The 14,361-nt window shown below is 40.1% G+C and overlaps 1 protein-coding gene across 1 annotated transcript in view; it reads left to right on the top strand.

The window, feature by feature from the left end:
- Positions 1–13,286, top strand: part of eipr1 (EARP complex and GARP complex interacting protein 1) — a 40,478-nt gene extending 27,192 nt beyond the window's left edge. Inside the window, exons 7-9 of the mRNA XM_058091269.2 lie at positions 4,410–4,577; positions 7,784–7,951; positions 11,783–13,286. Of these exons, the coding sequence (XP_057947252.2) occupies positions 4,410–4,577; positions 7,784–7,951; positions 11,783–11,957 (511 nt within the window). The 3' untranslated portion in view covers positions 11,958–13,286. The remainder of the gene's footprint in view (positions 1–4,409; positions 4,578–7,783; positions 7,952–11,782) is intronic.
- Positions 13,287–14,361: the final 1,075 nt, after the last annotated feature.

Below are 14,361 nucleotides of genomic sequence, written 5' to 3'. Positions count from 1 at the left end.
GAGTACCCGGAGAAAACCCACGCATGCACAGGGAGAACATGCAAACTCCACACAGAGATGGCCGAGGGTGGATACATAAACATATATTTTATTATAAATTCCAAATCAATATCACTGGCTCTTAATGTGATTTTTTAAAAAGGAAGTGACTTCAGAAACTAATGCAGAGAATCACCCACTGGAAAAACGGCAGCAGTGCATGAGTCACTCCCCCTTAGTGGCAGATGTCTGAGTTCGGAACATGGACTCTTCTTTATAATAACATACATCTACAACAGAGAGAAGGTCACTGTCTATATCTTGTCAGGAAGTTTAATATCCAGTCAAACATTCGAAAACCTTGTGGCATTAACAATCCTTCCGGATGTGTTGTGGGCTGTTAATGACTTTTCATACATCCAACACATTGTTGTCCATCTCTCCGTGTTAGCATATCTGTCTTCATTCTCTTTCACCGCCTCACGTTCTCTCCTTCACTCCCTCCAAACCTTTCATTCTTGTCTGCCGGCCCAATCTCAAAGCTGAGCTTTAATTTTGAACCGCAATGAAATGATTCTCTCCTCTTTCGATTTTTCTTTTCCCTTCTCTCCATCCTTTCACACAGCAGTTGTCATAGAAACAGAGACTGTGTGTGTGTGTGTGTGCACGTGACTGCGTTCTAGTCGATCCCGTCAGCAGAGAGATTTAACGGCTAGACTAAGCCAAGAGGAGGGTGTGTGTGTGTGTATGCACCGGGTTTTCCTTCTGAATTTGTTTACACAGTCAGATTGTGGGAACAATGGGGACTTTTCTTTCATACAGGACGGTCAAAAGAAGTCACATTCGACTTGTGAAAGTTTGAATGTGTGTTCAGGTACTTAAAGTTAGGGTCTCCAAATACAGTAAAGTAATGCTCGTCGTTGTAATCCGAGTTTATTGAAACACAACTAAGTGTTTGCTTCAGTAACCATATTTCCACACAACGGTATGTGTGTGCGCGTGTGTCCCCAGCTTCAAGTTTTTATCTGCTTGTGCCTATCAGTGTGTGTAATAGGTCCCTGGTTCCCCCATCAACCCCCATCACACACACTCAGCCTTGCTGGCTGAATGACATTAGATTGAGTGTGTTTGGTGGCTTAGGCAGGACACAACTATAATCCCCCACACTCATACAAACACACACTCGCACACATACAAAAAGTCCCAGGTCTCTTCACTATTAGCTGGAGCCATGGGAGTGGATGTGTGAGCACGCTGCTTTGTGTTCATGTGTGTGTCGTGAGGATTGCTTAGTGACACCGGAGAGGGAAAGGGCGAACCTAACCCAATTTCCCGCTCCATTTCCTTTTCACATGGCAGGCCCGTCCCATTCCACGCTGGAACGGGTTAAACACAAGCCACCCTTGAGCCCTGGGTCACGGCTTTTACACAGGAGAGAGTAGAAGCCGTGTGAATAAATCATGTGTCTTAGCTTCAAAATTAAACATGCATAAGTGTGAGAGAGGATATACCGTATTATTATATACAGTATAACAGGGATGCAACAATTCACAAAAGTCACATGTTGGTTTGGTTCCATAGGAGTGTCCAAAAGGTGTCCATAGGGGTGTCCAAAGCACAGACTGTGTCATTTTTTAAAATTCCCCTGCAGCACCTTATAAAACTATAATTACTAAAAAAAAAAACCCACCAACAACAGTAAAAGCAAAAAAAGCGTAATGTATGGATAAAAGGTATATGTTTAGGTTATGATGACAAAGCTGACACGTAAGCTGTTTTTTCATCAACTTCCTAGCATATAGGATTGATGTCTACAAAATGAGAAATATCAACATTCTTTAAATCAGGGGTCTCAAACACACGGCCCGCGGGCCAAATGTGGCCCGCAGGACACTAGTTTGAGGCCCCCGCCTTGATATCAAAGTTTAATGTTAGTGCAGTCCGCACAAGTTTGATATGGATGCTGTATGGTATCATGTACCCAGAAAAAATTATTACGTTTGATTAATGTTCATGTTAAAGGTTAAATAACTGTTAATAGTTATCCTCCCTATCCGTGTGGAAGTGGTAAGTTTTGGCTATTTAGGTTTAAAGGAAATAACTTGAAGGCTACCGTTTAGGTCGCTAGCTCTCGAGTTTGCGAGTTAGCATGTGTTTCAAGACCCTGCAGTTGCGCAATATGTTGTAAATAAAAAAGTATAAATGTGACTATAGTCGTGTTTTGTCATGTCTACAGTGCTCTAATAATGCTTTGTTAATTTTAATCTGAAAAAAATTATTTGTCTACACACCAACTATATGGTTTCTTAAGTTTTTATTATTTGCCGTTTTATTATTATTATTATATTTATTTATTACTGATTGATTGATTTTCTTTATTCTTGATTTGTTTATTTAATTTTCATCTCATTTTGTGCAGAAAAATAAAAATTAAGATATTTTTAATTTTAATTTTATTTTTAACATACAATGGAATGTTTTATCAGAGCTTTTATTGTAAAAAATCGGAACCAAAGCACTGAAAAAGATTGTATATGTTTCTGTTTTTAATAAATGCGTTTTTTTGGGGGGAAAACCTGATGTGGCCCAGCCTTGCCCAGACCCTAGCTCCAGTGGCCCCCAGGTAAATTGAGTTTGAGACCCCTGCTTTAAATGATCTTTCACTTGTATCGGGCATTCCCACCTCCAAAGCACATTTACTCACTGATAACGCAGCATCAGGACCAACTGGCAGCTCAGTATCTTTGACATTAACAGCACCTTCTGCTTTAGGAGACGATCTCTCCACCACCTGAGCCGTGACGCCCCCTAATTCTTTATAGCATGTTACCATTGGTAGAAAAGGTTTGATTTATAGTAATATCAAATGGGGACCACTATATTGAACTGTATATATATATATCTATATATATATATATATCTATATAGTTATAGTATTGTATCTTCAATGTACCCTTGACTTGTTATTTTCACGTCTTGTTCCATGTGCATGCCTCATCCGATGACAGGGACTGCACACAGTCACACAAAGGCTTCTAGCTGTCTTGACCTAATTGAAGCCCAGCAGTTTGCCCCGGGTCATTCGCTATACCTTCCTTATTTTAATGAGATTTTTAATTAGCATGTTAATTGCCTAATGTGATCAGAGGGGTGACTAGCTAGCTGGCTAGCTGCTGTTGGCATCCAGCTGGGCCATAACACTTGAGGCTTTCCACTCTGGTGAACAAAACTCAGCCAAGATGAGCTTTATAGGCGGGCCTGGAGAGTAAATGGTTTTCCAGTTATAAAGTTTGTTTTGTTGTTTGGGTTTTTTTTCTTGTGCTGAATATATAGAGAGAGTGAATATCATCAGTTTACGAAAATAGTTTTTTGATATTGTGACCCTCAGTTAAAGGGGGACCTATTTATGCTCATTTTTCGGCCCTTTGTATTGAGTCACAGACTCCTATAGCGCAACTACACACAATAACCAGCACACAAAGCTTTATAGTTCTTCCAGAATCTGCACCTATTCAGCTGTATTTCTTTAGATTTTGTGGTTGACGCAAAAACTTCTCGCTGCTGGCGCACCCACTCCGCTGTAGTCGGTCACACTCGCCGCTAGCTGTGGACGGTATAGTAGTTGATAATAAATCTGCTTTTAACATTCAGCTTTGCTGGCTTACAACCTCGCCCATATAAGGAAGTCCGCCCTTCTGTGACATCACGTTTTACCGCGTCTTTTGAGACCAAGTGTTTTGAGCCATCCTAAACTTCTTTCGGGCCTCTTTACATTGCCATAACCCATATCCAAACTGTGCGACCAATGAAACAATTTGAATTGTGTCATTCGAGCTATGTCCAGCCTAAAATGGCTGCACAGGAGAAAAGGGGATTTCATAGAAATATTTTATTGTTTGATTAAGAGAATATTACAGGAAATTACATATACACAGTAAAGCAATGCAGTAACTGGTGGACATTTACAGTTAGACATAATGGACACAGGAAAATGTGTGGCAGTGGGAGGAAGTGGTGAATCAGATCAAAAAAAGAATGCGGAGCATCTCTTTTTCATTGTTGTTTCATTGTATTAACGTTCGGTTAGCAGGAACTCAAAGCTGTGTAGTTGCCTTTATAATAAACCATTGCTGGTGGCAGCTTCTCATTGAAACTGGCCTTGGCTGACATACAAGCAAGAACATTCCTGAGCTAAATCAAAGCATCCTATGTGTCTGTCTGGACCTTGTGAATCGTTCTCTTTCTCTCGTTATATTTCATTCAAACCCACTATTTGGCTGTTTTTCACTTATAATTTATCTTCCTAGGTATTCCCTCTCATTCTTTCATGCTGAATCTCCCCCCCCTACGCATTCTTACTCACCTGTCTTCCCAGCCAGATTTCTCGTCCCAGATCTCATCTTTCTCCCTTAACTCTGTCTGTCTTTCAGTCAGATTTACTGCATCGAGAACGCTCATGGCCAGCTGGTTCGCGACCTTGATTTCAACCCAAATCGACAGTACTATCTGGCCAGCTGTGGAGACGACTGCAAGGTCAAGTTCTGGGATGTGCGTAACATTCAGGAGCCCATCAAAACCTTGGAGGATCACTCACATTGGTGGGTAGACTCGTGTGTGTGTGTGTATGTTATGTGTGTGAGATGATGATGTCCTTGACCAAGAGGACTTGAGTCCAAGTCATGTCAGTAACTACCCCGCCTCTCACCTGAAGTCAGCTTGGATCGGCTCCAGTATACCCAAGACCCGAGTGAGATTAAGCGGCATAGAAAATTGATGGCGTAGATGTGGATGGTTGATTAAAGATTTGCAGTAAAAATACTAAACTTTTGTTTTGCAGTACAATCAACCGAAGGCCAGCTTTTTCTTAAGTCTGTGGCCAGTCAAAAGTGGCAGGTATGCCCTAGCTTACAAATACCAGGTTAATTGTTAATTACTAATTTCATACAAGGGGAAATGAGTAAAAAGTAATGTTCTGGTAAGTATTCAAGACTTAAGCTATAAAACATTGTGAGTTATTTAATTATTTGTGTTTTTTTTGTGTGTAGAATGTATAAATGCACCAACTTCACTGCTGAAAACAATGAAAACTCCTCTACGCCATTGTTGATTGGTGTCTGATTTTATTAATGGCTTTATCTCCTAAATAATTGAATGCCCTAAGTACTTCTGGTGCAATAAAATGTAGTTATACGCTAATTACATTTTAAATAGGCAGTTACTCCTTTTGACAGGGAAGGTTTAACCACACTGGTCCTCCTAATGCACCAGTTCTGCTTGAGCTTCTCTTCTGCTCAGCGAAGCTGCAGGCAATGCCAGGAGCTGAACACTGTGTACTGCAGCAGTGTGTGTGCGTGTGTGTGTGTTTGTGTGTGTGAGAGAGAGAAAGAGAGCGACGCCCTCTCCTGTGTGAGCCGAATAGATGTGTGTCTGGGAACCAAACTGGGCTACTCCTGCAGGACACCACTCCTTACCTTATTAAGGCATATGCAAAACTCAGACACTCAAAGTGGTTGCATCTCCAGCAGAAAGATAAGCTCGACTCACATACTCATAGCTGTAGATGGCCCGAGATGATATCTATTCTGATGGAGAAGATTGGTGTGCATCTCTATGCATGCTCTACCGACTGATATGTATTTTCTCATACTCAACGTCCATCTTTCTGCATCCATTTCCATCTGTATGTATGCTCTAGGTATCCCTCAAATGCATGTATGTTTGTGTAAGTGTGCCGCATCTGCATTGCTTGCACATTTTCATTGTTGGAACCACAAACAGGGAATGACATCTGGGTTTCTAAGGGTATTAGATTTTTTTTTATATACCAAGGAAGCAGATTAGTGGATCGGAAGGAACAGAATGGCTGTGGCTGATTTTGTGTCAACAGTCTGGATATCCTTCAATCCCTCCCTGCAATGTTACTCATGGAACTGCACTCCGAGCTGTGCCCTAGCTCACAGATAGAGCAAGTGTGACACACATGCACAGAGAAAAGAAGAAAGAGGCGGAAAAGGCACTCACAACCTGAGTGATCCAAGGATAAACAGAAATGGGTTGAGCCAGTGTCAGTGTAGAAAAGAATTGGATTAGAAGAGACTTGAAGGGAAAGCGCAGGAAAAGAGAATGTATGATAATGATAACACATACTCTAGCGGTTCAACTGCAATGGAGCAAATGTTTTTTTTTAAGCAACTGAAAACATGCATATTTTGTTCTGAATCCTACTGTGAGATTGTTGTGTTTTCTGCATGATTTGTCTGGGCATGAATGCGTAAAACGGGGATAGAAAAATTGCACATTTTTTTTTTACTCTCCCTTGCACTTAAAGGGGACCTACTATAATGATCATTTTTCATCCCTTTGTATTGAGTTGTGGACTCCTTTAGAGCAGCTACACACAATAACCGACACACAAAGATTTATAGTTCTTCCAAAATCTGTACCTAATCAGCTGTGTCTCTGTGGATTTCGTGGTTCCCGCGAAAACCGTCTGTTTTAATGTATTCCACCCACGGCCCACCTCCAGGCACACCCACTCCGATGTGATTGGTCACACTTCCTAGTAGAAACCCTTCCGATTTATGCAGCCAACTTCATAGGCGGTGATAAACAGCGATTTATCTTTTTTTAAATGTCGGCTTTTAAAACACTGACAAATTGTTACTTACTGCTTGCTAGTAATGTTGGAAAGGCATCGAACTTCAGCAGGTTTGTTGGCTACTCCAGCTGCATACTGGCCCGTGTTCACAAAACAGTCCAGTGTGAAATGCCGTTGATGGATTAAAATACATTTCTTTTGCTGGTAGGGAATCCTACAGACATGCCCATATAAGGAAGTCTGCACCTTTGTGACATCACAAAGGGGCAGTTTTACCACACCTTTTTGAAACTGAGCATATTGTGCCATCACAAACTTCTTTCAGGGCTCACTTCCAAATGTGCAAACCTCATTATCTGAAACTTTGGCATCTTTAACACAAAAATAAATTAAAAGAATTTAAAAAAAGCTAGAAAAAAAAATGGAAAAAATACATTTATTGCACAAAATTGAAGACCAAGAACAGACATTTACTCTGGAAAGGCAAGTTATTTAAATACACAGAACAACAGGCTAAATTGGTGTGCAATATGTTCGCTTAGCAGTTATTCAGCTCCACAGCAGCATAAACCTTAGCAAAGCATCATTGAACACATCCTTCTGTACTGTTCCACTTGTTACCACATCATGCTTTCTGTCACCAACCGGGCCAAACTCGCATGTGTCACAAATACATCTGCTAAGATCATCGGTCTCCCCCACACACAACCTCACAGAATTAAACGGTCCATCTTTCGCATCGCCAGTAACATAGCACAGGATATCAACCACCCACAGAATCAATACACCACTCCACTACCTTCAGGGCAAAGATACAGAACAATTAAGTTCAGGAAGGCCCGTCTTGGGAAAAGCCTGATCCCTGCAGCCATAGCCGCCCTGAATAGTAGGCCCCGCTGATCTCTCTGTCAACCAGTTACTGTACTGTAGCTGTTGTTAATTGTCACGTTGATTGCATGCCGTTACTATTGTGGTATGGGATGTGCTTTGTTGTCTTTGTAAAGTTGTCCCTTTAATGTAGAGTCGATGAAAACAAATTTCCCCCTAAATCAAATCAATCAAGAACATACCTGGGAAGTCGAACAGGCTCCATTAATATAACAATACCCATCCCTATTAATAACCATCTTATTGTAATGTACACAGCCTTGTTTCTAGCTAGTCTTTGTTATTTGAGAAATGCTAAATTGTTATGTTTGATCCTAGGGTGTGGAGCGTCCGCTACAACCACAGCCATGACCAGCTGGTGTTGACAGCCAGTAGTGACAGTCGCCTCATCCTGTCCAATATGGTGTCCATCTCTTCTGAGCCGTTTGGCCACTTGGTGGACGACGAGGAGCTCAGCGAAGGAGAGGATAACCACCAGGATGAAAAGTAAGAGATGAAAAGTTTGAAAATGTTTCTGTTTTTGTCATATTTTGTGCTTGAAAAAAAAAAAACAACCGACTTGTTGTTGTTGGCCTTAACGGCAAAAATACCACTTCCAATGCGGTACAGATTTTAATTTGATACCAACAAGTATTATCCATACTATTATTTTGTTGTGTGGAATCTTAGAAAAGGCTTCTTTAAGTGAATATTACTCGAAGAACAATAATCAGCAGCAGTTGGTATAAGAGCAACAGATCCATTTACTACTTGAGGAATCTGGCGTATAGCCGATTTTATTCACCACCGACACAGACTGGTCATCTTGTCTGTTGTAACTCATTACTTCTTGTCGTCTCATGTGAGTTTCCTGTGTGACGTTGCTTCAAATGCGCAATGAGTTTTGTTGTATTAAACCCTCGGTTCTGCGCCACCACAGGAAACTTGTGCATGACAAGTTTTGCACAACATCGTTTTCAGACTTGAACAAAAATTATACACGGCCGTCATGTCATTCACTGTCATTCTCAAAATTGTGACTTGAATAAGAAAATTCTAAGAAAAGGCAAAGGTAAAAAGAAAAAAAAATTGCTTTTGACCTCATGTGATGTAATTACCCACTATGTACCCAATCCACAATGCTTCCACTTCCCTCTACAGTATTTCTGTAATAGCAGCACTTAACTCAATGACAGACCCTCACGTACAATTGTCAACCCTTCATAACCACATATTTGCTAGAGCAGTGAGTTGTTAACCCTCTATGGACAGTCCAGTCCACAGCAACTACAGAACTTCTCTACTCTGATGATGAGTCAGCCCAGGCTTTTCCAAAAATATAAATATTACTTAATGCCTGGAGAGCTAGACTTTGGTTAGTAATAGATAGTTCACATTAAATATCACACACTGTCTTGAGTAATACTTTTTGGCCATGTTGAATACATTTTCTGATTTTGTTTCTGCAGCACAAACATAACATTACGGTTACTAATTGTGTATTTAAAATGTATTGTAATTATACCGTAAATACATGATGTGGTGATCTTTTCTGTAAGCAACATTTTTCTAGCATCTGAACATGATTAGGAAATAAAATAAATCAATCAGCTACTTTTTGAATTAATGCTATTAAGATACAAATGCATTATACAGATCTGTATTCAAGAGCTGCAACAATCATCCAATTAATCCACAACTATTTTGGAATGTGATTAATTGCTTTTTGATTTAATAATGTAAATATCCTTGGAGTTCAGCCTCTTAAATGTGAATATTTTTTAATTTCCTTAGTCATCCATCAAAGCAGACCTATTATCTTTGTGCAAAGCAAAATATTCACACACATCAGGTTTGACTTTGGAAAACTGATCAACATTTTTGTGTGCCAAACCATGAACTGTTTTTGGTTCATATTCATTTTGTCCATCTATGGGGCCGAGCACCATAAATTGGAACATCAAGAATTAGTTAATCAAGTTGCAGTCCTACTCTGTAGCGATATATCCACTTCTATACATTTATATGCACTTATTTTTGGTGTATTCTTAATTCATTGAATCCAAGCCATTTTCCAAAAGACACAATATTGTGTTCCATGACTATATACGGGATGTACCAAAAGAAAGATAAGACCCCTGTCTTTCATCAGAAAAAAAAAAGTTTGTTTCTGCCTGTTATGTTTCCCCTCCCAAGTAGAACACAAACTAGTGAAATAAAGGTTGCTAAGGGGGGAAGCTAACCTAAACTGCATGTAAATCAAAACTGGGTCTTGGGTTCTAACAGGTGGCGGGGAATATTAATTCTTCCTGCCACCCACTAGTCTATCAAAATGAAGTCTATCAACAGTTAAAGAAAAGAGTGGAAATCAGTGGAAGGCCAAAACACAAAATCCCACACAGCACAGTTTAGTCTCACTAAATACCAAGAGAGTCAACTGAGGGTGTTGACTCTCACACACTCACAAAAAAATAAAATAAAATAAAATAAAAAAAGGAACTGGGCGGCACGGCGGTCGAGTGGTTAGCGCGCAGACCTCACAGCTAGGAGACCAGGGTTCAAATCCACCCTCGGCCATCTCTGTGTGGAGTTTGCATGTTCTCCCCGTGCATGCGTGGGTTTTCTCCGGGAACTCCGGTTTCCTCCCACATTCCAAAAACATGCTAGGTTAATTAGCGACTCCAAATTGTCCATAGGTATGAATGTGAGTGTGAATGGTTGTTTGTCTATATGTGCCCTGTGATTGGCTGGCGACCAGTCCAGGGTGTACCTCGCCTCTCGCCCGAAGACAGCTGGGATAGGCTCCAGCACCCCCGCGACCCTCGTGAGGAAAAGCGGTAGAACATGAATGAATGAATGGAAAAAAAGGAACTGAGCAGCAAATGCTCCTTATATACCTGCCCAGCCCTGCTGATTACTCAGACCTTCAGCTGGGAGTCGTACCACAGGTGCTTCCACTTGCTCCTAACCAACAATTGATTCTTGTGGAAAACAAAACAAAACACAACCCCCCCTAAAAGACAACAAATCTAACAAATTTAGTAATGGTAATGGTTTTATTTCATTTGAACATGCATACATGCATTGCAATTGAGTGCATCACATGATCAGTTCACAGTTCCACATGTCCAAAAGGAGTAGGAAGAAGCAAAGCTTATTAAATCCTACCCCTCCATCTGGTACTTTTACAATCAATAACTGTTACATTTGTTCACTTCCTGCCTTTCTAATATATTTAAGTATTTTTTTTCTTTTATTATTATTTTTTTTCTCACATACCGAAGTACAAGGTGATATGACAATACAATAACATAATGGGTACCATAGTAAGTGTCAATATAGTGATATATATAGCACATCATGACTGGTTCAAGACTCTTCATCCTTGTATTTAGCAAACATCAACTGCTTGTATTGTTTCTTGAATTGGCTCATCGTTGTGCATTGTTTGAGGTCCTTACTCAATCCATTCCATAGTTTGATTCCACATACTGAAATGCTATGGCTTTTTAATGTAGTCCTAGCATATAAGTGTTTCTCCTCTTTGTTGACAAATACAAAAACAAACTTCCACTCCAATATCTCAAAAATAATGTTGGAGGAGCATCCACATGGCTCATCCAGATGACTGAGCGGGCACAAAACCACATATCAAGTCCAAATCAGCAATTTAAATAGCCAATACTCTAAACACAAGAATCCATAGTTTAATTTTTATTTTCTTCCTAAATATAATTTCAGACATTTTCATGTTCCATTTCTAAAACAGGTTCATTTATCCAAAGGAAAAAAAAAATGGACACCACAGGTGCTTCCACTTGCTCCTAATGAACAAGGTGATTCTTGTGGAAAAAAAACAAAAACAAAACTCATAACACTGCCTTTTTCCGTGCTTTAGTAATCAGCAGTAGAACACAGGTAAGTTTCAGGAAAATATCAGTTCCCAACTAGGGAAGGGAGAACACTCTTTTGTGAAAAGCATAACTTTCACTTGGAAACAAATATTTGTTCTCAAATATCTACATACAAACATAAAAAAATAGTTGTTTTACATCAAAATAGCAATTTATTTACAAATATAACACCAATTAACAACACACATTACTGTTTGTGCACCTTAGCACTGAAAATAAGCTTTTAAGATGCTGCTAAGCTACTAATATGTCAAACATGAGCTTAGCTCATTTATTTAGTGGTTGTCATGACATGCAAGGCCCTCAAGGATTTCTAGCATTAAATGATGATAATTACAGTATCACCAGGACTTCACACTTCACGTTTATGACTTCGTGTCATTTGTTCAGCTTGCTTATTTTTCCTGTGTGTTTGTGTTTGCAGGGGTAAGGAGCCTCTGAAGGACAGTGTGGTTTCCACCTACGAGGAGCATGAAGACAGCGTATATGCAGCTGAATGGTCGTCTGCCGATCCGTGGCTTTTTGCCTCGCTCAGCTACGACGGACGCCTCGTTATCAACAGAGTCCCCCGTGCCCTTAAATACCGGATACTATTGTGAGGGAACCTCTATGCGAGACAAAGAGATTTGAAAACTGCTGGAAAAGCCAAGATATTGTTGCAAAAACTGTAAGTAATGTAAATACAGTAGATGTCCATAATACAGCAAACTAAGCATTCCTGGTTAAATTATTCAGTGTCATCTTGTCAAAATGTCAATAACGAATATATCTAGAATTAAAAATTCCAATTAATTACATTAAAGGTGACCTATTATGCTAATTTTTCGACTCTGTATTGAGTTGGTGTCTCCTATAGAGCAGCTACACACAATAACCCGCACAGAAAACTATAGATTTTCCAGAATCTGCACCTATTCCAGCTGTATTTCCTTTCATTTATGCTTCCTGACAAAGACTGTCTGTTTTAATTTATTCCACCCGCAGCCCGCCTCCGGGCATGCCCACTCCGCACGCCCAAAGTACTATGAACCATATAAGGAAGTCTGTGACATCACAAAGAGGCAGTTTTACCACGCCTTTTGAAACTGAGCATTCTGCGTCATCCCAAACTTCTTTTAGGGCTCACTTCCAAATGCACAAACCTCATTATCTGAAACTTTGGCATAATTTAACACGAGAATACAACATTCTAACTACATTTATAGGTCAGAAAAAGCATAATAGGTCCCACTTAAATGTTTTAATGTTATTAACATGACAAGCCACTCCTTATGATTGTGAACGGAGGCCAAGATCATGTCATCAATGATTGTGATTAGCATCATAATCGTAAAGGATGTAGTTAAAAATGTATATTAAATGACATCATACATTAGCATTGGGTTGTTTTGTCTAAATACTCTACTTTTCTTCAAAAGGGACACATGTATTGTATTTCGAATGTTACAACACAACAACAACTGTGTTTGCATACGCATGCATGGTGGCAGTAGGTGGCACACATGGATGAGGGTCTTGTCATTACACCGGAACAATAGGTTTTTATTGCTGATTTGAATTATCGCACAACAGGCATAATCATCCCTAATAAATTCTTCTTTCTCTTTGGACTTTTCCCTTCAGAGGTCACCACAGCAAATCAATCTCCTCCATCCAACCTTCTTCTGCATCTGTCTCTCTCACACCAACTACCCTCATGTCCTCCTTTACTACATCCATAAACCTCCTCTTTGGTCTTCCTCTACGTCTCCTACCTGGCAGATCTAAACGCAGCATCCTTCTACCAATATATTCACTATCTCTCCTCTGGACATGTCCCAACCATTCATTCATTCATTTTCTACTGCTTGTCGCGGGGGTGCTGGTCACCAGCCAATCACAGGGCACATATAGACAAACAACCATTCACACTCACATTCATACCTATGGACAATTTGGAGTCGCCAATTAACCTAGCATGTTTTTGGAATGTGGGAGGAAACCCGAGTACCCGGAAAAAAACCCACGCATGCACAGGGAGAACATGCAAACTCCACACAGAGATGGCCGAGGGTGGAATCGAACTTGGGTCTCCTCGCTGTGTGGCCTGCATGCTAACCACTCGCCCATGTCCGAACCAATCATCCCTAATAAATAATAATACAAATAAAAACACAGGCTCTGAACCATGGATGTCACTTTCTGTCCATCCGTGTTTCAGGTCCTGTTGGGAAGACATTTATAGTAACACACGTGAGCATGTGCGTTATAACGATGCTGGATCAGGGTTTTATGCTGCCGATTCAGATACTCAATAGTAATCTTCACCCTCTTTGGAATGTTGTAGTCACTCACAACCTTTTTTGGACTTATTTAGAGTTCATTGCACTCAATGAAATGCACGCCTGGAGTCATCATCAACACCAAGGGTCCATTGTTTGTCCGGATGCCTTACATGCTGCTGAAGTTAAGGATGAACTAAGTATCAGGAGATTTCGTCTTGGGGCATGATCCAAGAAGAACAAACCAAGCACAAATACTACAGTTTGTTACACGCGCCAAGTAGGCGAACACAAAATTTTAGCAAAAAGTCTTGTCTGTTATCTGATGTAGCACTGTGTATCATTTGTGACACCAGTACTTGAACTTATACTGTATAACGTATAAATGGCATAGCTCACAATGAACACCTTGTCATTTTTTCCCTATTTCCCAATTTTTGATATTTTATTTATGATGTGCATTCTTCAGTATCAACTGAAGAATAATTTCTTTTTTGTTTGGGAGACAAACTGCAAGCACATTTGTCAGCCTAATACGGTTAACAAGCAATTGCATGCTTAGATACACAGAATCGACGGAGCAAAACTTCATCAGTCTCAGTTCACATTATTTTCATGCTTTGTTGTCGGAATTAGGATAGGTAAAAGCCAAAGCAATGTTTTATTTGTGTTTCACACCAGCTACACTCCACACCTCACCTACCGTCACCTCATTCGGTGTGTGCTGGAGACGCTAGTACAG

This window comes from Doryrhamphus excisus, linkage group LG14 (genome assembly GCF_037039965.1).
Source record: "Doryrhamphus excisus strain RoL-2023G ecotype Guam linkage group LG14, RoL_Dexc_Guam_v1.1, whole genome shotgun sequence".
NCBI lineage: Eukaryota > Metazoa > Chordata > Actinopteri > Syngnathiformes > Syngnathidae > Doryrhamphus > Doryrhamphus excisus.
This window is presented reverse-complemented; position numbering and strand designations above follow the sequence as displayed.